The 25,538-nt window shown below is 33.4% G+C and overlaps 4 protein-coding genes across 4 annotated transcripts; all 4 read right to left on the bottom strand.

The window, feature by feature from the left end:
• Positions 1–1,148: 1,148 nt before the first annotated feature.
• LOC114715836 (probable metal-nicotianamine transporter YSL7) lies at positions 1,149–3,530 on the bottom strand. The gene is made up of 6 exons (XM_028900734.1): positions 3,326–3,530; positions 3,087–3,241; positions 2,870–2,967; positions 2,642–2,776; positions 2,381–2,570; positions 1,149–2,284 (listed from the first exon to the last, which is right to left on the bottom strand). The coding sequence occupies exons 1-6, from the start codon at positions 3,513–3,515 to the stop codon at positions 1,181–1,183; spliced, it is 1,872 nt and encodes a 623-aa protein (XP_028756567.1). The 5' UTR covers positions 3,516–3,530; the 3' UTR covers positions 1,149–1,180.
• A 1,431-nt stretch (positions 3,531–4,961) lies between these two features.
• Positions 4,962–10,473, bottom strand: LOC114715831 (alpha-dioxygenase 1-like). Its single transcript, XM_028900731.1, has 10 exons — positions 10,348–10,473; positions 9,497–9,760; positions 9,219–9,371; positions 7,902–8,035; positions 7,294–7,507; positions 7,038–7,183; positions 6,346–6,573; positions 5,994–6,196; positions 5,638–5,881; positions 4,962–5,449 (listed from the first exon to the last, which is right to left on the bottom strand). Exons 1-10 carry the CDS (start codon positions 10,450–10,452, stop codon positions 5,224–5,226), a joined length of 1,917 nt encoding a protein of 638 aa, XP_028756564.1. The 5' UTR covers positions 10,453–10,473; the 3' UTR covers positions 4,962–5,223.
• Positions 10,474–19,759: 9,286 nt separating this feature from the next.
• LOC114715839 (UDP-glycosyltransferase 708D1-like) lies at positions 19,760–21,697 on the bottom strand. The gene is made up of 2 exons (XM_028900738.1): positions 20,895–21,697; positions 19,760–20,615 (listed from the first exon to the last, which is right to left on the bottom strand). Exons 1-2 carry the CDS (start codon positions 21,669–21,671, stop codon positions 19,956–19,958), a joined length of 1,437 nt encoding a protein of 478 aa, XP_028756571.1. The 5' UTR covers positions 21,672–21,697; the 3' UTR covers positions 19,760–19,955.
• A 1,561-nt stretch (positions 21,698–23,258) lies between these two features.
• On the bottom strand, positions 23,259–25,084 carry LOC114715833 (UDP-glycosyltransferase 708D1-like). The gene is made up of 2 exons (XM_028900733.1): positions 24,250–25,084; positions 23,259–24,027 (listed from the first exon to the last, which is right to left on the bottom strand). The coding sequence occupies exons 1-2, from the start codon at positions 25,024–25,026 to the stop codon at positions 23,362–23,364; spliced, it is 1,443 nt and encodes a 480-aa protein (XP_028756566.1). The 5' UTR covers positions 25,027–25,084; the 3' UTR covers positions 23,259–23,361.
• Between the last annotated feature and the right edge of the window lie 454 nt (positions 25,085–25,538).

The following is a 25,538-nucleotide window of genomic DNA, read 5'->3' as shown; positions in this document are numbered from 1 at the left end:
AACATATTTTTGTTGAATAATCTGACAACACATTTGAAGGACTTGAGAATCTCATATACCCGTCCTCTTCTTGCTGTTACACTAATTTGCTCTCATGGAAGTTTTACATAGGATGTGGATGAAAGTGATGAAGATTGGACTGCTTGAGCTTATGATCTGGATTACAGGGATGATGCCACAATTTCAAGCAAGTAAAGGGATGCTGTTGTTCCTCCTAAAATTGCTGATGTGATGGCTAAAGAAGGTTGACACACCTCTCACCCACCAGTTCATGCAGGAGATATATCATTGTGATATGGTGAAGAAAGGATGGAAATGATTTATAGAAAAGAAATGGAGATGCATGGAAGATGAACGAAGGGAGTTTTATTGTAGAGAATTAAATATCTGTTGTAGCAAGCATGGGGGACGATGTTTTAGTTTACTGTTACCAAATTCTTTAAGAAATTCCTTTTTAGCAACCATCATGGGTTTGTGTATTTGAAATTGTTTTACAACCTGCTGGCTTTTGCGTGGTATTATTAATATTTTTAGAATACTGATATGTAAAACAATTTTAGAAAAAAAATAAAAATGATATAAATATATTTATGTAATTAATAGTGATTTGCATTCTTCAAAAACATAAAATGCTTACTTCACTTTTCAATAAGCATTCCTAATAAAGCTTTAAATAAGTTAATGATTTTTTTATTCTTTTTGAGTATCTTACCGGATATTAGCATATGTCCTTATGAGAAAAAAACTTCATTTAATGTGGGGATAAAAATTGTTATTTTTAGTTCAATCAAAAGGAGGTGGAGCAGCAAATTAAGAAACCCAGCTTTTTCCCAAAAAAAAAAATGATGAAAAAGATAAATAGGTAATCAGCCCATAAAAAATAAATACTTGGAGTTACTGCCAAACAATTACTCGTATCTTCACTAATCTTCAACTAGGAACAAAGAGCGCTAAATGCAATACCTATAACCAGATTATACATACAATGAACATCCCAACTCACCCCAAGGAAGCGTGCTTTTCTGGTGTAAGATTCTAGCTAGTTTCTTCCCATTTTTACAATCACATTTTATTCAACTCTAGGCTTACTTTGCATAATGTTTGAAAGGCAAAGATTTACAAGGCACTAATAAACTAGAGTCTCTGAACAAGATATTAATTTGAAGCCAAACCTCAACCTCTAAGAACCTAAGAAAGCATCAACCCTAGCATTCGTTGCCCTGGACAAGAACTTCATGCAAATAGGTGGCTTAACTCCAGCAAGAGCAAGTATTGAAGCAGGCAAAGTCCATATCCCATCCCCACATATCAGCCCAGAAGCCACCGCAGGAGCAAAAGCATCTGCTTTAGCCTTGTTCATCTTCTCCCACACAAACAGTATCAGACTTCCAACACACATGTCAATGGCGAAGTATGGCCCTATATAGAATGGAATGGCCATGGCCATTGGAAGTGGTATGAACCAACCTCTCTTACCCATCAAGTCTTTAATCAAGTTTATCACAATGGCAGAAACAAAGAAAATATAGCAAAACAAAAGACAGTGCTTTGGAAGAGAAGAGAAACCTTCTACACCCAACATGGCCATGTTTCTGTACACTATAGCATAAGGAGCAGGATACTCACTATGGGGTGTGCCAAGGTCTTTAAAAGCCTTGTAAAAGACCCAGAAAACACAAGGAGAGATCACACAACCCATTGTTGTGCCTATAATTTGGCTGAAAAACATAGACCTTGGTGATGACAGTGTGAGGTAGCCTGTCTTGAAATCCTGCATCAAGTCAGAGGCTGTGGAGACTATGTTCATCAGCACTCCACAGGCTGCTAGCCCAGCTAGAATGCCACCATGTGAGGAACCGGCCCAAGCTCCAATGGCGAAGATGGCTAGCTTTCCATAAGCGGATGCTAGAGACCAGTCCGTTAGTCCACATCCATAAGCATTACAGAATGCCAATGCAGGAGCAAACAGGTAGATCACCAGTATGTAGTACCATTTAAGTTGGGGAAAGATGTGTGGGACTGTGATCATGGAGACTACAGAAATTGCCACATAGCCTCCAACTACAAAATATGAGGGTATTTGATCTTTGAGAAAGAATTCGATTCGACGTTGATCATCATAGGAAAGTTGTGTAGGTGAGGGTGAGTTCTGATCTGCAACAGGAAGAACATTCTCTCTTCGTTTGTCTCTGATTTGTTTGTAGATACCAATAAGAGTATGACCTAGAACCTTGAATAAGTTATATAAACCATCTCCTAGGATCAATGATATGCCTATAAATACCTGAAATTAAGGAGGAAGGCAAGTGAATTTGAGGTTGGAAAAACCACAAAGCATGTAAACGGCAGAACTACTTTTGCTTGATCATAGGAAACAAACCTTGTAACCTTGAAGGCCATTCATGTCAGTATCATCAAGGTTGGGGGGGTACCACTGGCCTTCTTTCTTTTCTATGAGAGGCCACATTATTCCCCAAGAAAGAATTCCTCCAAGGAGCACTGATACATTTATGATATATGGGCAAATCATTCCTACTCCAACATAGATTGAAGAGAAATCAAAATAAAACCTGAAACAAGAAATAGTAAAGGGTTAGTTACAGAGAGATAAATGTTTGAAGATAGATATGTAAGAACATACTTGTACTGATATGCTTTCAGGCCTAGAGAAGGGAAGGCTTGAAATCCACATTGATCAGTAGCAGTATAGAACCATTGGAAAAAACCCCATAGGAAACTGAGACTGAAGAATTTTCCCAATACTTTTACTTGCTTCCTGAGGGTAGAATATGAATATATATCAGTTTATATGTCTAAATTCCCACATAGGTCAAATGTGAACTATTAAGGGTCCATTACAATGCCTTACTTTGCTAGTCTGACTCCTTCAGGAGTGTGGAAGCTGTTGATGAGATGAGCAGTTGCAGTACCACTTGGATATGTCAACTTGAAGTTAATAATCATAATCTGCAACCAATAACACAAATAAAACAAATCTGCAATGAAGTCATGTATTATATAAGCATCAGCAACATGTAAGAATCATTTTGCATAGTGAAGTCAGTCAATGGATGAATCATATATACCTTCCTCAAAGGTACAACTGAGAAAAGGCCAATAAAGCTGACAACAAAGAGAAACCCAATAATCCATCCTAATGAAGGGTTTTTGAAGTCACTCTTGTCTAAAGTTTGATTGGCTATACGTTCACTCATTCCAAAGAGGTAGCTTCCAAAACCTCCTGTTCATTGAAGATTAGAGCAAATTAACTTAATCTCTTCCAAAAATTAACAAGATTACATGTTAATAGGGACAAAGATGGTACCACTAAAGGCAATGCCAGAGGAAGCGACAACACAGGTCTGAATGACTGTGTTTTCCTGTCTAGTAAATGGTTGTCTCAACATGCCAGACTTTTCCAACAACTTTGTCCATGTCTTGACGAAGAAGAAACCCAAAAGACCAGCAGAGACGTTGAGGGAAGGAATAATCCCAGTGGTGAGATTCAGTTTCATCACTATGAAACTAAACAGTATGCTCAGACATAGGCTAACAGCTAGGGCTCTCAACGTTAGTTGCTTCCTCCACGGAAGCACCACCTGGCTCATGAACACTCTCTCCAATGAAACCTTTTCTTTGAACTCCATGCCCTTCTGGTTTGGTTTCTGCACTTGTTCATCTTCCCCAATACCATCAAACCGACTTTCTACTGTATCCCCATTTCCATTATAAGCCATTTCTCTGTTCTTGAACTGTGTTTTACAAGCAATGTAGATAGATGTTGGTATCCAAGGGGATTGTGGATATCGAAATTCAGAATCTTTAATGGAGGTCGAATAGAAGTTAGTATGCTTTGAAGGGTTATTGGGTATTTATCTATGATATCATTCATAGATGCTTCACATACAATTTAGGAGTCAAACCAACGCAATTGAATTGATTGGCCATTTTGAGGAAGTGGAATTGACCAGCACACCGTTTTGATTTATAACTCCAGTTTCTTTTCTTTTTGTTTTTTTTGGGTACAAAACTCTACGAGGATTAGAGTTTTATTCTGCATATATGTTCATCCATCTTTAGTTAATTTTTAGACGATAAATTATCCATCGCCCCTCCTATAGCAAAGGATATAATTTAACTTGAATTTTATGTTTATGCAAATGTTTAAGTAATACTTCTCCGGTCGTTAATATAAGACTTATTTAACTAATTTGATTAAATTAAGAAAGTTAGGTAAATTGGGTGATTATAAGAAATATAATATGTTTTTCCTAAAACACCATAATCATCTTTCTTAATATCCTTCTTCTTTCTTCTATTTGATTATGATTGAGAGAGTATGCATAGGGGTAATTTAGAAAAAATTGATAAATATAACAAATAGGTCTTATATTTAGGACTAAAATTAACTCAATAATTAGATCTTATATTAAGGACCGAAAGATACTACCTCCAGTCCTAATTATAAGAGCTTAAATAACGGCTTATAATTAGAATCGGAGGTAGTATAGAGTTAAGCATATGAGTTTATAACAATATTCTGGAATATTTTAATAAAAATTAAGGAAGACTAAATTAAAATTTTTATATTATAAATATGGAGATTATATTAAATGTAAATGAAATGGAATAGAAGAGTAATTTAACTAATTATAGCGATTTTATTTGTTTGTATTGACATTGATTATTTAAGTTTTATTTTCTTTTTAGTCTATTTAAGTTTTCTTTGATTCTAGTTTTGACGGAACGTTAAGGAAGAGTTGAGAATCTTGCGTTAATTCATTTGGAACAAGATGCTATAATTAATTGGAAACAAACAAAAGTCTATTCTAACGTAGTTAACGGTAGTTCCACGAAATGTTTTTATTTTATAATATTTTTATTCGTAATATAAAATTAAATGGCCAAAATAAAAATTTTGTGCAAAATTGAAGGATAGAGGTGCAATTTTGCCTATCTTGCATCAAATAACATTATTGAAAAGATGCCACATATAAGCATTTCAGATCATACATTAGAAGCCTTTGCTCAAAAAAAAAAAGATCATACATTAGAAGCCCGAAATTTTATGGGAAGGACCAGAAAGACGGCAGCATCCTTAGTAGAGGAGGACAAGACAAGTAGGTAGGTAGCTCATAAAACTGAAGACACAGCTTGAAACACAGACCTAAGAAGTTAATGAAGACATACATAAGCCAAAGCAAAAGGGCTTTGATTAATTACTTAATGAGGAATACGAAGCCAGATGGGGATAGGGTTGTGAGGTTTGGGTGTGTCATTCCAAACAGAGAAAGCACTCTCAGAGTTCATCCATGTGCTTGTCATTTCTGGATAATGTCTGTCTATAACATCTTTAAGGCTCTCAGTAGTGTTCACCCACTTCAATCCCACCTTCGTGTAGCTCTCTTCGTTGTAATTTGTTGTGAAGAATCTATCACCTTCTAACCTCCTGCACAAAATCAACTCTTACTGATCAGCTCTCACGTGTTCAAGTTTATGATGTGTATCTAACTGGAATAGGGAATCCGCCGCAAGAGTTAGCTGGTTGTATCTAACTACTCAATGTGAGACTTAATATCTCTAGCTACATCTTTATCAGTATATATGTGCTTAGTTTAGATAAATAGAGATGCATACCTAGTTGCCATGAGGAGGAAAATGATGAAGGCACTCTCACTAATGGCGAAGCCAGGGATCTTCTTCTCTGCCAAGAGACCCACAAGAAGATCAAGCTCCTCAACATCATCACCATACACTTCTCTCAGTGATACAATCGTTTCATCATCATCTGTCAGATCTTCCCATTTTGAGATTGGAAGCAGAAGTAATCCTCTTCGGAAGTTGTTGTACCTTGGCACGTTTCTTTCTCTGTCCCTATAGACTGCATATGCATATACATGTATAACAGTATATTTTCAGTGTCTGAATTATTACATCATAACTAATTAAAAAACCTGCATTTATACATAGCATGCTTTTTTTCCCCCACGTACTTTCAAGGGCAGCGAGGTCCACATGATCTGGCCTAGGCTTTTCATCCACATCATGGGCTACGAGGTCTCGTAGAAACTGTGGGTAGTTCCAAAGTTCAAGGGCTCCACAAGCTTGATGACCCATTGACACCATTTGAGTCTCCAATCCTACTGAGTTCAAGGTTTGTTCACCTTCTAATCCTATCAACTTTTCCATCTCGATCCTGCCATCGTCATCGTCACAACGACCCATACATTAATTCCAACGAAGAAATTAATGAAAAAAGGTGACACATACATCAAGAAGTCGAAAGGCATTATATATATATATATATATATAGAGAGAGAGAGAGAGAGAGAGAGAGAGACATACTCTTCTTTCAAAGGAGGTTGTTTGTTTTCTCCTATTGCGCCTTTGAGGTTTCGGATCTGAAGCTTGTCCGGAAGAAGAGGATGCATCCTATAAACACTCACGAATTCCTCTGTCAAAGAGTATGGAACTCCGTGAGTATCTGGCTTCTTCATTCCAACCAGACCTCCCAAAATGGAATTTCCAACATGCCCAAACTTGTCCTTGAAGTTCTTCCCCAGTAATCCATACCTGAAAAAATGGGTTCAAGTTTCTTCCATCAACTGAATCTCTCTCTCTCTCTCTATCTTTCTGGGGATATTTAATTTTAGGTTAAAGTATATATTTAGTTCTTTAATTTTATAGAGAATTTTAATTTGGTTCCTTATATTTGAAAAATATACTTTTGGTCCTATAATCCTAAAATTGTTAATAAAAAATGATGATATTAAGATTTTAAATGTTGATAAAACATGTTCAAAATATTAACATATTAAGTTTAATTTTCAAAACAACCATGATTGTTATAAAAAATAATCATTCAACATTAACGATTTTAGGGCTAAATGACCAAAAGTATGCTTTTTAAAATTAAAGGATCAAATTAAAACCCTGTATGAAGTTAAAAAGACTAAATATATATTTTAGCCTTAATTTTAATTTTAAGTTAAATAATATAATATGAGCTTTTGAGCAGGGGTATATTAATTATTCACCAGTTAGCACGCATCCCAGAATATAACATATCGGTTTTGAGAAGCTCCACAGTCCAATCAATGGTGTGGATCTTTGCAATCACAGCAGAAGTGACCAGCCTTGCATGCCTATACAACTCTTCGTCCCTCAACTCTGGATTTTCTTTCTGCAACATTTGAAATTAATTAAATTAAGCCAACAAGATTTGTTAATTAATTAATTAAACTAGTAATATATTTAATTAGAAACTTCGTTTATATATATAGATATAGATACCTTGATGGCGTCACAGATAAGGTTGTGTTCTTGGATGAAGAGGGCCTGCAACGTTGAAACACCAGCCCAGCTATTTCGGACATCGCCAGAGATAGCAATGCCATTTTCATCATGAGGAAGAAGGCCATTGTCTGCTATCTTAATCTTCCCATCTACCCCTGTTCTCACTTTCTTTACCTTTTCCTTTGTGGCTCCATATATCACACTTGCATCCCTGATGGGCATATACACATTTTCCTCCATATGCTTAATTACTTGCTTATTATACAAAAGTACACACACATGTATTTATTATTACCTCCATTCCTTAGTATAACACCTAATTGACTAATTTGAAAAAATTAAAAGAGTTGCTATATTACTTAATTAGAGCATATGTTATATGATATTTCTAAAGTACTTATGTTTATCATTAGATTATATATAAATTTATAATAGTAACAAATTAGTTTAGAGGAAAACGATAAATATAAATATTTTAAATAATTTGTTAACTTCTTCAATCTCCCTAAATAAGTTAGTTAATTTTATATGAAGTATCCGAGTGAGCACATATCTATCTAAAGGATGCGGCATGTTTAATAAAGAAATATGTCACAGCTTCATACCACCAAGAAGTGCGAATGTTGAGATGGCCTTTCTGGATCTCGTAGAAGCCAGTGGCTTCTTCCTTTGTTTTGAAGAATTTGAAGGAACTCAAAGGACATTGGCCAGCCACCTCTTTTGGCGCTACTAGCTCAACCTGCCAGAATTCATAAGACATAATTAATCCGCAAATTAAATACTTCCATATGCTGTATAACAACTCCTAATATATATAATACTACCTTCGATCCTTAATATGAGACTTTTTTTTACTTTTATCTTGGTTCTAAATATAAGACTCCAATACACTTTGTTTCTCATATTTATGTTTTTTTTTCACGGTAGTTTTTCTAACAATGATAGCTATAGCCAATACACTTGATTAATAAGGATATTTTAGGAAAGACAACACATATTTATTACAAATAACTAACTTAACTTATTTTCTTAATCTCCTCAAATTAGTTAACTAGCTTTTATAATTAGGACCGGGGGTGATAAATCCTGAATTAATTATTTCATACTCATTTGGTCCTATTTATAAGACAGAGAGAGGAAGATTTTATTGATCCTATTTATAAGTCACTTCATTAAATTTTTAGTATGAATGTACTATTTTGTCATTCATTTATTATAGCATAAATAATTATTTCTTTAAATGTGCAGTGTATATATTAGATAGGGATAAAGTTAAAAACTTGTTATATTTTAATAGAAAGTTAACACAGTTTGAGTTTTTTTTTTTTTATCTATATGAAACATGCTAGAAGTACCTTGCCAAAAAGACTAGAGGAAGATGTAATAATACTGTAAGAAAACAAAAGGCCGGCTCAGAATATATATAGAATCTTATTTAATAATTTTTTAACTATTTCCCCCGCAGCATTACAAGTTGCATATGTGGACTAAATCTTTTTCATTGTCATATTGCAATAGTTTAACATTATATACTCCCTCAGTGATCCGCATTAGAGTGCCTTAAAAAAATAAGTTGTCATTGTAAGCCGCCGGGTAGGATATTTTTTCTAAAATACAATTTACTTTGTTTGGCTATAATTCATGGTGTTAAATATGAGTAAATTTGGGAGGAAAAACAAAAGAAACTTATTTTCAAATAAATTTATTATTGGAACAAGAGATCGCACGTATTTGTATGAAAGAGACTAAAAACGAGGTAGGAGCCTCCGAAGTGAGAATCACTAGGTCTCGATTTTCTCTTGTTATGTCTACCCTAATAGAAATTCTGCCTAGATCTGTTAGGCTACTGTGCAGGAGAGAATCTGCAAAGAATAATATTTAGATTGATACAGTTTTTCTTTAAAAAAAAAAAAAAAACCAACCTGGTTGGTATCCTCCAAGTGATCCACCCAATCGTGAATCATGAACTGAATCCAAGAAGCTGCTATGATGTTGAACTGCTTCCCTGTGTCCTTGTAAGTATTCCTCCGAGCCAAAAGCTTTTCAGCCACTAATATAGGATGAGGATCTTGAAGCTGCAAATATTATTCATTCATTTCGTTTCGTTTAATAATTAATTCAACAAACTCTATATATGTATATATCATTAATTCAATTATCATATGATCATGAAGATATATATATATATATGTGCATACACCTTATTTTGCTGATCAAAAGGAAGAATGTTTCTGCCAAAGAATGATCCATGGCTGCCAGCATCTTCAATGAAGGGGTCAGTGTAGGATCCATCGTCAGTCCTATAAGGCACTCCGGCTGGGTTGCTCCGGACACTGACAGGACTAAGCCCTACGTTCAGCAAATGGTATTCTTGATGCAGATGTCGCCGGACCGCCAGGTAGATCAGCCCCATGAACACCGGCATCCGGTGCCATATCCCCAGCCGGTCTATGTAGTGCACAAACTTCACCAACAAATCATCCATTTCATTAGCTAGCTAGCCTTCTTCATATCATGTGCATATGCATTAATTAATTTTTTGATGACGAGCAGTGGGTGAAGTTTAGCCTCTCTCATCATGTGTGGGACAAATTTTTGGCCATCGATCTCTTGTAATATCATGTCATTCGTTGGCTAAAATGAATCAATTGGCACCATTTTGAAGTTTGGGCCGAATGATATGATATAACAGTAGATAACGCATCAAAAATTACAGACGATAAAATATTTAAAATACAAGTTTAATGAGAAAATCTCATAAAGAGAACTCCCTGAAAACAAGAAAACGTCATGAGGAACTAAAAAAAAGAGTCAAAAGACTTTAAATAGGGAGCAAATATTAGAAGAAAAGTCATTTCTACTATGCATTTTTGAGAGCCTTGTTAGACTGAGAAATTTGAAACCCACACACATAAGAGTGCCAGAAAAGGAAGATGATGATGATGGGAAGGAGAAACAAAGACTATAATTTGATAAAGGGGAAAATGAAAAAGATTGATTAATGAAGACAACATATATAAGTAATAAAGATGGTTGGTTAGGGTTTATTACAATGAAGAGGCAGCGATCAATGACGGTCATCTTATGAAAGGCTTCATGGAAATCCTTGTGGATGAGGCTCTTGAGAATGAAACCCCAAAGAGTCTTCACTACCATATCCACCAATTCACAAATTGGATTCCTCATGATGAATAGAATAATGAAGCAATCAGATTTAGAAGCTTTGGACACACATTGGTGCCTCAACAAGGACCTATATTTATATACACACACCACCATGTTAACTCGAGCAATAACTGTTATTTACTTCCTCCATCTCTTATTATAATATCTAATTTTTTTAATATGTTTATCCTTTTTTATAAAAAATTTTTTTGAGTTTGTCTGAACATTTAATGTATTATTATCTATTTTATCCCTAGTTTAATGGATTTAATATATTATCTTTTTTTATTTATCTTACTATTACTCTCTCACATCTACCCATTTATATATAAGGGTGTATTTGTAAAAAAAATTGTATTTACTACATATTAATTGTTTTTTTACTAATTTTAACCGTTTTCTTAAACCGCGTAATTTAGTTAAAAGGATCTTATAATAAGAGATAAAGTAATATTTATTTATAAGATTACATTTATTAAACCATGATCTCTCCCGTCACGTGTTATTGCTTTGAGATTGATGCACGCCATGCTTTGAGTTTTATATACTAGTATTTTTTTTTTCGGATGTCGTGTGCGATTATGGTATCGAAATGGTATTAATGACAAAAAACTACGAATAGTCCTTTTTTTTTTTTGGGTTAACCTTCCGAGATCTTCAAAGTCTAACACTCACTAAAGGAAAGAGGTAATGTTCTATACATGAATTTCAGCAGTATAATAATTTTACTCCTTTTAGCATAGTAGTGAAAAGCCAAATCTAACGAAGTTATAAATCGAGTTTATACTACTAGTATTTTGGAAATATGGAAGAATATCATCCAAATTAATAACGTGGCATACTATTAAGTTACCTTGTATTTTCTATAGTATTAAAAATATTGTATTCTCACGGGTATTTATCACAAAGGGAGTCCTATAATAAAATTTTGCTTATCCCGACTTCCAATATGCGACATCGTGGGCGGCCAAGGGAAAAGTGGGGAAACTTGCAATGTTTTGCTCTGTATTTTCAAATGTTAAAAAAAGACAGTGACCTTCTCATACTTAAGTTTCAAAAAAAATAAAAAAAAGTACTGCTCTAGATTGGTATGTTATGTCTCAGAATTCAGAGAGTATTATTGGAGGTACTTACACATTACTCATCAACAAAGTTTTCCGTAAATAATGATATATTAATGCAAATAGATATGAAAGAGACATCTATAATCATACTTTCGATTTTGGCCTGCAGATTATATATTTCTGTAAATGCATTCTCTTAATTGTTTTACACTGAACATTTTATTCTTGGTGAAATTGTTTACATAAATTAAAATTAATAATTTGCCGACTTGATGTGATCAGATATGTATAATCAGTATTATGTTTAGGTTCTCTGAACAAAGGATAATGCTGTAATATTAACTAAAACTATATAAACATTTTTACGATTTAGAAAGCTAGTTTGAAAAGATATAATAAATATAAGATTTTCTCTTCTCTATGTCCAAAAAAAAGAAGAAGAAGAAATGAGCAAACATGTATTAGTTTTAATAAAAGGGCTATGATCATTTAAATAAGAGATCTCAAATTTGAGTATTTACAGTAGAAAATATTTTTGAGGGAGTTACTCCCAATCCAGAACTAGCTCAAGTTAAAGTCAGATTAGTTGGAATTTAATGTAATTCAAATGCTGAATGGTTTTTCATTATGAACTGAAAGAAATGTTTTCCTTGAATTTAATCATAACTTGGTCAAATAAATTATACTTCCAGTTCCAACCCAAAAACCAAAGAAATAATAAGTTGGCAATATAAAATTATATTATGTCGTACTAAATATTAAAAAACACATGCACACGCATATTGTGCATATTGCGTTAAATATTATTATATTTCGCAATATGATATACAACTACTTTTAAAAAAATTTATTAATATGAATTGTCGCATAATTATTACATGATGTGCTTACTTGTCTTTATACTAATAAATTCTAATAAATAGATCTCATATTCCATAGGAGATTATTTTACGATATCTTATCAACCTCTTGGAATATTTAATTAATTATTTCAATGTTGCCAGCTAGTTGTAGATATGATATGCTCCCGGTAAGAGTTACGTTTGGGAAATGGGCGATATTTAGCATATAATAATTAATGCGTCGATGCTATGCAATTATATACAAGTGCCATGGATAGCGTGGAATATAATCAAAATATTAAATATTTAATAGTAATCTATCAATAATTCAAAGTTTAGAAATTTGTGATGATGACAAATAGGGGCGGCTCACACCAAACATCTAATTTAATATAATCTGTCAATTTCGAGATGAGTGTGACTTACTGACTTTGGATTTTCATACATAGATTAAAACAATTATTATTAATAATTTTTATTGTATTGTAAAATCTAATCCACAATATTTTATTAAAATATCCATGCATTAACCCCGAGGGGTTAGGTCAGCTGGCTGGGACTGTCCTAGCTTAACCACAGGTCTCGAGTTCGAACGGTGGGAATGCAGCACCCTGAGGAGCCAGAGGGCGTCGACCGAAAGGTTCCTTGCAAGCCTTCGATCCGGATTAGTCTGGGGACGTTGTCACGGCTGAAAGACGCCTATTTCCCTGGGATACCGGAAGAGAAATCTAAAAAAAAAAAATATCCATGCATTAAATATCCTTATTTCTAATTTGTCAAGCATCTTAAAAGACTACTCCCTCCATTTATTACCCTTTAGTCCTTTACTTCAAGAGACAAGTAGCTGATGTTTTAAATAATACACGTGCTCGCACGATGATTAATGATCAAGTACTAGTTCCTAAAAATTCTTTTTCACAACTTGAGATATAAATTTGATTTTTATGGCTGAAGGAAAATAACGCTGAGAATGAGATATAATATACTCTTATATATGATCTACATCTTCAAATTACAAATTAAAAATATATGAGTACGCTTTTAATTAATTCTGACAATACTGGATGCAGTTCTTCTGAATATTTAACAATAGTGCAAAGATGTGGATGTGATTCTAGATCTGAGATGATACATATATATAATATTAAAAAGGACAATATATGGGTTGAAATAAATTATAATCTGTCCAATCTTAAATATAAGAACTAGAGAGATTTTTCTGAATCCTAATTATAAGATATCAATCTATTTTATCTCACATATTTATAAAATTTTTACTAAACAATTCTATTGATTGAAGCAAGTTTTCATTAATGAGAGTGTTAATGATTAAAGAGGATATTTAAAAAAAACATATATTTCTTATAAATTATTAACTTAATTAATTAATTTTTAAATCTATATAAATTAATTATTTAGTTTTTATATTTAGGGTTGAACAGAGTAGTGATTCAAAAGATAAAGCATCACAGGCTCCAGCGATTTGTTTTTTTTTTTTTTTGACCAGAATCCAGCGATTTGTTTAACCCATTACGAAACATATAATCCTTTATTTTTTTTAAAGTGTGTTCATTGCATTGTTTGCAATACAATGTTGCTTTATTACCATGCTTGTTCTGGTTTATTTTATGATTTATGGTTTAATTACTTAGAATATAATATAGTAGTTGTAAGAAATTTTATATGAAGAGAAATTTTGATTATTTGAAAATTAACGAACCAGTAAGTTTGAAAAAATAAAAGGATTTTCTGTTTTACTCAAAAAAATCTTTAGATTTAATCATAACTCCTTATTCAGGATTTCAAACTTTGGTGAACGAAATTAAACTTTCCACCCAAAAAGCAAAATAAAACTTATATATTATAATTTAGGGTTAATACAAACTTCAGTCCTTCAAATTTACTCTCATTTTGATTTTGGTCCCTCAAGTCATTTAAAATATCGGTCCTTATAATCCAATAAATGCTTGGACTATTTTTCCTCTTGAGGGATCAAAACTCATAATTGGAAACCTGAGGGACTAAAACTAAAATAAAAGCCAACTTGAAGGATCAAAGATTATATTAACCCTATAATTTATTTGAGCTGAAAAATCTTTATATTTATATTTCATACTAATTATCAAATACATATTTGGCAATACAGAATAATTACTTACGCAAATTAAAAAATTGTATTAATAAGTTCTATTAAATGGATCTCATCCCATATAAAACATTTCCAAATTGTGCAAATTTTTTTCAACCAGAAAGAGATCAGTTTATTGATTAATGGTGCAAATTTAGAGTTTTAAATTCTTAACTTGAGAGTTACTCCTCTATCTTTTTATAAAAACCTGAAATTTGATTTTTCTTAATCCTTTTTATAAGATTCTAATTAAAGTTGTTTTCCGGCAAAAAAAAAAATGGAGCTGTTTAAACAATTAATATGTTAACACTAGATCATTTTTAATTGGAGGGCAAACTGACACCTTGTTTTTGGTTTTGGTCAACAAATGGGCCCTTAATTAATTAATGATCGGTTTTGTTCACTTGGAAAGTTGCGCCTGTAATCAATACAGTATTGTTGTGCTTTTAACTTTTTTTCTTCCCGATAAGTATGGGAACGCTATTGTGCTTTTCTCATCCCATTATACTGCAGAAAAAGAGTATTTTTTTTGTCCCATTTATAATTAAGTAACTGGTTTATTGTTCATAGAAACAAATCATTAAAATAATAAAAGTTAAAAAATGATTAAATTTTTAAAATAAATTTAATGAGATTTAAAAATTTTCTTAATTATAGTGAAATAAAAGTATTGGATGAATATAAATAGAAGTGTAGCATTTAATTTCCAGTTTTAATCTTTTGACTTAATAAGTTTTCTTGATTAATTATTTAATTGATATATTTCGATCATTTAATTTTTTTCTCTCATTGTTAAGTATGTAATAGGCATAATATTATCATATTAAGTGTCTCTCTCTATGTGTGTGTGTGTATTTCTGATCTTATTATAGTACTAAAAGCTTGTAAAAATTAGCCCAACCTGTTAATTAAATTCGATTTGCCAATACCTTCGTTAAGCTATGGGAGAAATATTTATATATGAAGTAAAAATTTGAAAACAATGTTTTAATGGTTTGTTGATTATTTAAAATGTTTTATCTAATGGATGAAAAATTTCTTCTTAACTTATAAGTAAAATTGATTAACGAGTAATTTAATTAAAGAAACCACTGTAATTAACTAATTGGTACACTAACAAACAAATCTACAGTTGAATTATTGATGATAAAATTAATCATAAGAAAATTTTGCTTCACCGCTTGCTATAAACGAAGTCGTTCGTGTAATTAAAAATTAATAATATTAATTTTTATATAGAAATTGATATATAAAATAAATGTAATGTATGGGTTTACAGAGCAGCAAAGTTCAAGCAGCAGGACAATTATTTAAATTAATAAGGCTAAATCATTAATAATTTTAATTTATTGATTGATTCTCGTTTTACTTTATTTATCAATTCAAACAAAGGAGTGGCGGCGGGATTGATTTGATTTGAGTTAATAATGTTTTCTGTATTTTTACTCTTATAATTTATTATGATTTTATGGAGTCTTTTTTTGAATAAAGTTTAAGAACTAAGAAAATTCTGAAAGCTCTGGGAAAAAAAAAAGGAGAATTCTGAAAGCACGGTTTTAATAAAATACAAATTATAATAAAATTGATGGATAGGTTTTAAGGATACACTATTAACCGCTTCATGATAAGATTTGTTCACCCAGTTCGGATGCCCGGCGGGCACACGCTTCACGAGAAAGAAAACAAATTAAAAAAATCAATAAATACTCCCTATATTTTATTAAAAAAATTTCGCAATATAAAACTGGCCTAGATTAACAAAAGCCATCCAGATGCAACTCACGCCTTATAAAAGTGTAGAGGCTTGAATCGATCTCATCGCCAATAAAAATTTCTCAATACCAAATAATTTATACTCTCCTAGTTCTTAATATAGAACTTAATTATTAAGTTAATTTTGGTTCTAAATATAAGACCTATTTCTTATATTTACAGTTTTTCTTAAATTATCTCTGTAGATACTCCCTCAATTATAATCAAGTAAAAGAGAGAGAGAGAATATTAAAAAAGATGATTATGGTGTTTTAAAAAAACATATCATATTTCTTATAATTAACTAACTTATCTAATTTCTTTAATCTAATTAAGTTAGTTAAATATATCTTATATTAAGAATCGGAAGAGTAACTATCTTTTTAACTTTTAAGAGCTTGTGAAATAATCAATCTCTACTAGTGAGCTCTCCCCCAAAGGATTTGTGCGTGAAAGATTGCAATCGTGAACTGATTATTACTCTCAACACCTTTCCTTATCAATTTCAACTCATTTATTTGTCAATCATGTCTATATAAATTGTCACTTTGTCTTGCAAATATATAGAACAAGAGCAGTATGATATATTATGCTCCATATGATTCCAAGATATTCAAATGAGGGGTTTGTCTTCTTTATATAACGCGATATATTAACTACTTCTTTTCAGCAGCTCTTGATTTACGAATATTAAAAAATTAATTAATTTAGTTATTTATAATAAATATGTATTAAATTTTAAATTATTATATTTAATCATACATATTAAAACTATCCATACTCTTAGTAGGCATACTCTTAGTAGGTATAGTGGTATGAATATTTTAGGAAAGAAATATAAATTTGTATCAAATTCAAGTTTTATATATATGAATCAATTTGAAGTTTTATATCGTTGGATTTATTCAAGAGAATTTTTTAATTTTTCCATCATTTTAATTATTAACATTTTAAAATAAACAAATACCAAATGGTCATATTCGTTTAATCCAACAAAAATGTTAGAGTCATTATCAACATGACTCATTGTTGAGGCAGTTTGAGAGCGCGAAAAAGCGGACATTACAACATAAACATATGATATGATAAATTAATATTTTTTTATAATAAATTCGGAACCTTCCAATCTTTGAATGTTGTTTTTATCAACCTTATCCATCACGTTCTTTATTGTTTTTTTCTCCTGTTGATCGACGTGACAATTATTTTTCTTAGCTTTCTGTAATTTGTTATGATATTTATGATAATTAATTACTCCCTCCGTTCCTTATTATAAGAGACATTTGATGCTTATGGCATGTTCCTATATATAAGAGACACTTATAAGTTGTCTCTACTTTTTTGTGTTGATTTACTATTTTACCTATATTTATTATCTCCAACTCACACTCCCTCTCCTTCTCACTTCTCTTTCTTTTAATAATTTAATTATTCTCTCTCATGCTCTCTCTCCTTATTAATGAGGGCATTTTTGGAAAAAAATTATACTTTTTATACATTAATTGTTCTTAACTAATTTTAACTGTTTTTTTGATCAACGTACTTCGGTTATTTGTCTCTTATAATAAGGAACGGATGGAGTAATTTACAATCATAAAGACACAAAAATTTAAATATGATGTTGGCAGCATCTGGAAATGGGTGAACAAACAAGGAATAAAGATACAAAAATTCACGGCACATTTCTTCTTTTTTTAAGTGATTTATTCCATATTTTAAAAAAGTGATTTATGTGACAAATTGTGCCTTTAAATTTTATAATTGTGTTATTTCTGTTTGAATTAGGATGCAACGAAGAATTACTAAATTAATTAATCAAATTTAAGCTCTTTGACTGCACGGACCCATTCTCAGAAGGCGTTATTTGAATTAATCTATGACACTTCATGCATACAATGATACAAGTATATAATAAATGTGCGCGTGCTTCCGTTTGCTTCTACTCTTCTTATCCTATTTACAAGGTAAAGAGAGGGGATTTTTTATTTATTTATAAATCATTTTATTAAATTTTTACCATGAATATATTATACTGTCCTTTATTTATTATAGTGTAGATAGTTTTTTTTTAAAAGGTGTATATATTAAATAGGGGTAAAATTGAAAAGTTACTATATTTTAATGAAGAGCTAATGCAGTTTAAAGTTTTTCTTGATACGTGTAACACATGTTAGAAGTGCTTTATGAATAAGATCATAGGAGTATTTATAAGATATTTTTAATATATTGTACTAGAATTATAAAATACTTTTTTTTGCCTTAGAATTATAAAACACTTTGATTCTTAGCAATTTGGTCCTTAATATAAATTATATTTATATTTACATAATAAACTTAGTGAGGTAATTTATATTTTAAAAAAAAACTCTACTCTCTAGCTAACTAGGACATGACGCATGTTAAGTGCTTGAAAAAAAGGGAAAATTAAGGGAAAATCCTTTATTAAAAATTTTATTGGTTAGAAAATTTTTTATATCAGTTATATATAGCTTTAACTTCTATATGGTTAAACAAAAATCATATATGCTAAAAATGAGTTGCACGCATCTTACTTTAATGTGAAACGACAGATATTTGCATATGGTTAATACGCTGGACATAACTAATAAAAAGTTGCAACCACTTAAGAGCTCACAAATTTCAAATACTTTTAGGCAATAAATATTCTAATAGAGGATTTTTCTGCAATTTTTCGTAAACACAACCAATTTCATAAAAAGAAATTAACAATAAAAAACCCATGCTGGGCCGAGTTTTCATGTTCACGTTGCCTGTCTGGCGTCGTCCTGCATCACTACCCCTGTCCATTTTGCCTAAATTTGGCGTTGTTATTGAGGAATAAGGCTGGCGTAGCTAGTTGAATTGTATGGCACAGACCACCACCCAAAAAAAAACAAAAAAAAGGTGAGCATGTCTTCCGTAAAAGGAAAAAGATGTTAACATGTAGTTCCGGTCTTTACTATGATCATATAAGAACTAATTAATCAATTTGAATATATCAAAAAATTTAGTTAAGTTACTTATTTTTAATAAATATATTATCTTTTTTTAAAATATTTTTACTAATTAAATGTATTGGTTAGAATTATTATTATTATAAAAATTATTTTTAAAAAAATAGATAAATATAAGAGATAAAATATAGTGGGACCTTATATAAACTAAAATAAAAATCAAACAAATTTTTATAATTAATAAAATATATTGACTAAGATTATCATTATTATAAAAAATAAATAAATTAAAATCTTATATAAATTAAAATAAAAATCAAACAGATTATTATTCAATGACAATGAGTGACGGAGTGAAGACTCTGAGCACATCCCTTTTCCCCCCAAGTAAAGTGATGCATCAGGTGAGTCCAAAAAAAAAAGGTCATGCAGCGGGGAGCCCTTTAGACCTGTCAATCAAACAGCGGCAGAAAGAAGATTTTTGTCACTTTTGTTTGAAAAGCAAAGTAATTTCTACCCTGAAGAGGTAAGAAATTAACTGCCACACGAAGGAGATAAGTCGACTCCCACACCTTTTCCTTTATTAATGCTTACAAAATTTTGCACAATTACTGATCCAAACAAGCCCTAGGAGGTTCAAATTCAAGAAAATTAAACAACAACACGTGATCAAATTAAAGTAAATTAGAGAACAAAAACTTGCACTTCGGTGAGGGACTAATTTGCCTGATTAACTTAACTGTTCATCAATTAATTAATGAACATCCCTCTTCTTCTTCCACCCCTCAATAATTGTCTTGATTTTAATGTCACAGCTCCCTCCAACAGCAGTAGCCTTTCTTGCAGCCTCTTTGAGTTGTAACGCCTTCAACTTGAGAGGTTCAATATTATTCATCATCTCTTTCACTGCCTTGGCGATCTCCTCCGCTTTCACCACCACCTCTCCGCCCCAACCCCAGTCAGGCCGAACCCCGACCCCACACTCTGCTACCACCTCCGATGTTATCTTCTGATCTCCGTTCTGACCCCATGTTAGAAGGGGCACTCCATGCCATATGGATTCCATCGTGGAGTTCCATCCTCCATGACTCAGAAACCCTCCCACTGAGGAGTGTCCCAGAATCTCTCCCTGGTTCACCCATGTCTTCACCACAAGACCCTTCTCCTTTATCTTCTTCACTACCTCTGGTTCTAACACTTGTTCCAGATCTTCGTCGTCTTCCTTGTCGACCATCTTCAGCTTCACCACCCATAGGAATCTGTAGCCACTTTGCAGTAACCCTTCTGCCATCTCTTTTACTTGCTCCCTCGTTGTCGCCGTCCTGTTGCCGAAGCAAATATATACCACTGACCCTTCTGGTTGACCATCAAGCCACTTCAATGGTGAACTCGCTGACTTTTCTTCTTTTTGTTCCTGATGCAAGCTATAATAATTATATATAATTCATAACGAAAAGCATCTCACTGTCTGTTAAGAAACTAAACCTTTTCGTATATCATTTTAAAGGTGATGTTTACATCGCACTTTTGTAAACCAAAAAGAGTTACAGAAAACAAAATTTTACCCTAACTGGCATTTGACTCAACTTCAGTTTCCAGAACAGAAAATAAATATAAAAAGTCCGTTTTTGACGCACTTCAGTTAGTTTGTCAAATGCCTATTTTGCAAACTTTAAACTATAGTTATGTTTACCTTCTCAAACTCACAAGGCATTAAAGGACCAAGAGCATGCGTAGGAGGCAACCCTGGAACTACTTTCCCGCTATTGAGGGCCGCCATAGCCTCAGCTTCCACTTCGTCAAACGTGTTGATGAAAATCCCATCAAGTTTCGTCAGTTTAGGACTGTCCTCCATGAAAATTTTCTCGAACAAGCTTCCTGGTTGGAGAAGTAATGGAGGGATCGAAGATCTGGTTATTGGCAAACGAATCCCTGGGATCTCGACAGCATCGCCGATAAACGAAGCAGGGTGGCCCTGGGCTTGTTTATTAGCCGCATCAAGAACAGACAGGTGCGAGAAAAACGAGAACATTCTTGCCGCGGCGATGAAGTAGATGTAACTAGGAACAGCGAGGCTTTCAGAGACAGGAATCATAGGAGAAATCAAACTAACGTCGTAGATGAGAGCATTGAGAGGAGGTGAAAGAGAAGAGAGAATGGGGATGAGAAGGTGAACAGAGCGACGTATGCGTTCGAAGTGGAGCCAGAAAGGATCGGAAGAGTTTTCAGTGGAAGGATCAAAAGGAAGAAGATGGAGATCGGTTTGGGTGACCTGGCCGGGAAATGAAGAGCAGAAGCGAGAGATGAGGTGAGACTCGGCGAGGGAGACGGTGGGCTTGGGAGTGATGAGAGTGACGTGGCAATTCTGGTGGCGGAGGAACAAGGCGGCAACTCGGAGACACGGGCTGAGATGTCCCAGACCTGCACTTGGGACGAAGGCCACATGAACGACATCGGACCCCGATGACATGTTCTTCTATAGCCTTACTCTGTGAATATCACCGGCGGGTTGTTGATTTGGTTAGATACGTGACTTTCAAACTTCGATGCATATGACACCTTTATAGATGAGGGTGCTGTTTGGAATGTGGAGGAAGATCGTGGATCTGAGTTCTTCTTCGAAAATATCCACGTTTTTTTTTTTTCAAATATGATTTCTGTTTCGTCGTTGGGTTCTTCAATTCGAAGAAAATTCAAAAAGGTTAAATATTGTCACCTCTCGTTCAACAAATGGTGGGTAAGAATGTGCGCCCCAACCTCATGAACCTCACATTGAGACTTGTCTTCCTTCTCAAAGTTAATCCCTCCTGCGGATTAAATGCATTGCAGAGGTTGGTTTCGGCGAAGTAACACTGTGGATGAGCTTAGAGGAGGAATATTAGGACACACACACACACACATATATATATATATGTAAACAAGATGAATATAAGACAAGTTTAATGTTGTAAAGGATAAAAACAAACCACCGTATGTGAGCTAATCCTAATATTAACTCACTCCAACGTTATTTGTAACATCTTTTTTACAAGTTATTGATTTTATCTAAAAAATTATGAGTGCTTTTTTTTATTCATATTAAATAAATCTGATGAATTCACTTGCCTTCAGTGCAAAAGAAAACTGGACTTCTAGAATAGCTAGCAACGAATGTTTGGTAAAACCAAGCATATTTTTTTTATTTTACATATTCTCAAAACTTGTTGTAAAAACTGATTTTATAAATTTTTTTTAAAAGCAAAAAAAAAGAAGGAAAAAACAAACAGAAACAGGCCAGCCTTTAGTGACCATTTTATAGTTGATTATTGTAAACTATTTTACGAAGGTAGAGGAAGTAAGGTGCATCTACTATTTTGGTGCAGATTTTGTACTTTAATGTAAGTTATGTTATCAAGAAATGTAAGAATTAATTATTGTTTATTGATAGATAAGTGGATTTGTTGATGTCCAATTGCGATTTTCCTCATGCTTTAATGAGTTGGTGTGATTTAAACTTCAGACATAAATATAATCACAAATGACCCCACTAATAAAATATGGTGAATTTTCATTCTTTTTTTTTAATTTTTTAATTATCTTCTCTTTCCTTCCATAGTCATAGTCTTCTCTCGGTCTTCCATAGCTTTCAGTTTCCATTCCATAAAATATGGTATCTCGTTGACCTAGCATAATATTAACTTCGGTCTTTATTACAGCTTGTGAGGAGTTTAGATTTGGTCGTAATTAAATATAACATTTTAATATATTTTTTCTCTAAAATTTATAATTTTTTTTTTCAAAATATTTATATTTTAAATGTATATTAAGGGCCCCCACCAAGAGGTAGTTCTAATAATGTGTATAATTAGAGAAATAAACCTTTTCAATTTTCTCCCAAATTTCTTAGCCTTAGATAATTTAGTTAATCATCTTTTTAAATTTTTCACCACGAATTACGCTTTTTGGCCTTTTTTTTTTCAGAGTCTTAAAATTTGGGATGTTGTCATATTCCCCTAATCTTTAATGTAATGAGATATTTAATTAAGTTGGGTAGATTAAGAGTCAAACAAATATGACATGATGGAAGATGCATGATATTTAATTTGTTGCTGCAGGCATCAAGTAGTACGGTATCAAATTAAAGGAGATTAAAGAACAGGACATTTGTAACTGTTCGTCAATCAGTGGACAGTCTTCTTCTTCTTCTTCCTCAATTCCTCAATGATCGTCTTGATTTTAATGTCACAGCTCCCTCCAACAGCAGCCGCATTCCTTGCAGCGTCTTTGAGTTGCAACACTTTCAACTTGAGAGATTCGTTGTTCATCATCTCTTTCACTGCCTTGGCTATCTCCTCTGCTTTCACCACTACCTCTCCGCCCCAACCCCACTCCGCCGGCCATATTCCGGCCCCACTCTCCGCCGCCACCTCCGACGTTATCTTCTGATCTCCGTTCTGACCCCATGACAGAACAGGCACTCCATTCCATATGGATTCCACTATGGAGTTCCATCCTCCATGATTCACAAACCCTCCCACTGAAGAGTGGCCCAGAATCTCTCCCTGGTTCACCCATGTCTTCACCACAAGACCCTTCTCCTTAATCTTCTTCATTACCTCTGGTTCTAACACTTGTTCCAGATCTTCGTCGTCTTCCTTGTCAACCATCTTCAGCTTCACCACCCATAGGAATCTGTAGCCACTTTGCAGTAACCCTTCTGCCATCTCTTTTACTTGCTCCCTCGTTGTCGCCGTCCTGTTGCCGAAGCAAATATACACCACTGACCCTTCTGGTTGACCATCAAGCCACTTCATTAGTGAACCATCTGAGTTTTCTTCTTCTGGCGCCTGATGCAAACTATAATAATTATATATAGTTCATATATACAAAAATCATCTTACTTCCTGTTGAGAGTTATGTTTGGATTCTGCTTTTTGAAGGCCAAAAGGGCTTGTAGAAAAGAAACATTCACCCTAGCTCTCAGTTTGCAAAACAGAAAATAATATATATAAAAAGCAATTTCTGTAAATGCAGATTATTGGAGTAGTTTTTGACAGATTCCAGTTTACCTTCTCAAACTCACAAGGCATGAAAGGGCCAACGGCATGCGCAGGAGGCAACCCTGGAACTACTTTCCCGCTATTGAGGGCCGCCATGGCCTCGGCTTCCACTTCGTCAAACGTGTTAATGAAAATCCCATCAAGTTTCGTCAGTTTGGGACTGTCCTCCATGAATATTTTCTCGAACAAACTTCCTGGTTGAAGTAGTAGAGGAGGGATCGAAGATCTGGGTATCGGCAAACGAATCCCTGGGATCTCGACAGCATCGCCGATAAACGAAGCAGGGTGGCCCTGGGCTTGTTTATTGGCCGCATCAAGAACAGACAGGTGCGAGAAAAACGAGAACATTCTTGCGGTGGCGACGAAGTAGATGTAACTCGGAACAGCGAGGCTGTCAGAGACAGGAATCATCGGAGAAATCAAACTAATGTCGTGGATGAGAGCATTGAGAGGAGGTGAAAGAGAAGAGAGAATGGGGATGAGAAGGTGAACAGAGCGACGTATGCGTTCGAACTGGAGCCAGAAAGGATCGGAGGAGTTTTCAGTGGAAGGATCAAAAGGAAGAAGCTGGAAATCGATTTGGGAAACTTGACTGGGGAATGAAGAGCAGAAACGAGAGATGAGGTGGGACTCGGCGAGGGAGACGGTGGGCTTGGGAGTGATCAGAGTGACATGGCAGTGTTGGTGGCGGAGGAACAAGGCGGCGAGTCGGAGACATGGGCCGAGATGTCCGAAACCTGCACTCGGGACGAAGGCCACGTGAACGATGTCGGACCCCGATGACATGTTACTCTATCGGTTTGGAACCTCCGGCTTACTTTGCGAATGTAGTGTCGGGTTCTTGATTTGGTTACATACATGCCTTTCAATCTTCAATGCATATTTATAAATGCGGGAGATGTTTCCGGAAACTAGTTTCAGCACTGATTGTGGCTATAAGCATCATAATACTCATCTAGTAAAATCTAAAGTTTTAATGATGTATATTTGAAATTTTTAAATAAAAATTTATTTCTTAAAAACTTACAGGTAAGAAATTATATTTATTTTGCATTATGTATCTATTACAAGAAAAATATTTTTTAAAATAAAAAATATTAAATATTAAATATCAGCTGCTCATATTAAATTTGAATGGTTAAGGTTTGATGAGTATCATGTTGTTCATTACTGCTAATGAGTAATGAAACTAGTTTCATGTTTCAGGTAACCAATTTCAATGTGAATCACAATAATAAATATTATGATACTCATCAAATTTCAACCATTCAAATTTAATATGAATGGTTAAGATTTAA

The sequence above is a fragment of the Neltuma alba genome, unplaced genomic scaffold (assembly GCF_004799145.2).
Source record: "Neltuma alba isolate B1F8T4 unplaced genomic scaffold, ASM479914v2 tig00011614_pilon, whole genome shotgun sequence".
Classification (NCBI taxonomy): domain Eukaryota; kingdom Viridiplantae; phylum Streptophyta; class Magnoliopsida; order Fabales; family Fabaceae; genus Neltuma; species Neltuma alba.
The sequence above is the reverse complement of the archived record's forward strand: the minus strand, read 5'-3'. Positions and strand labels throughout refer to the sequence as shown.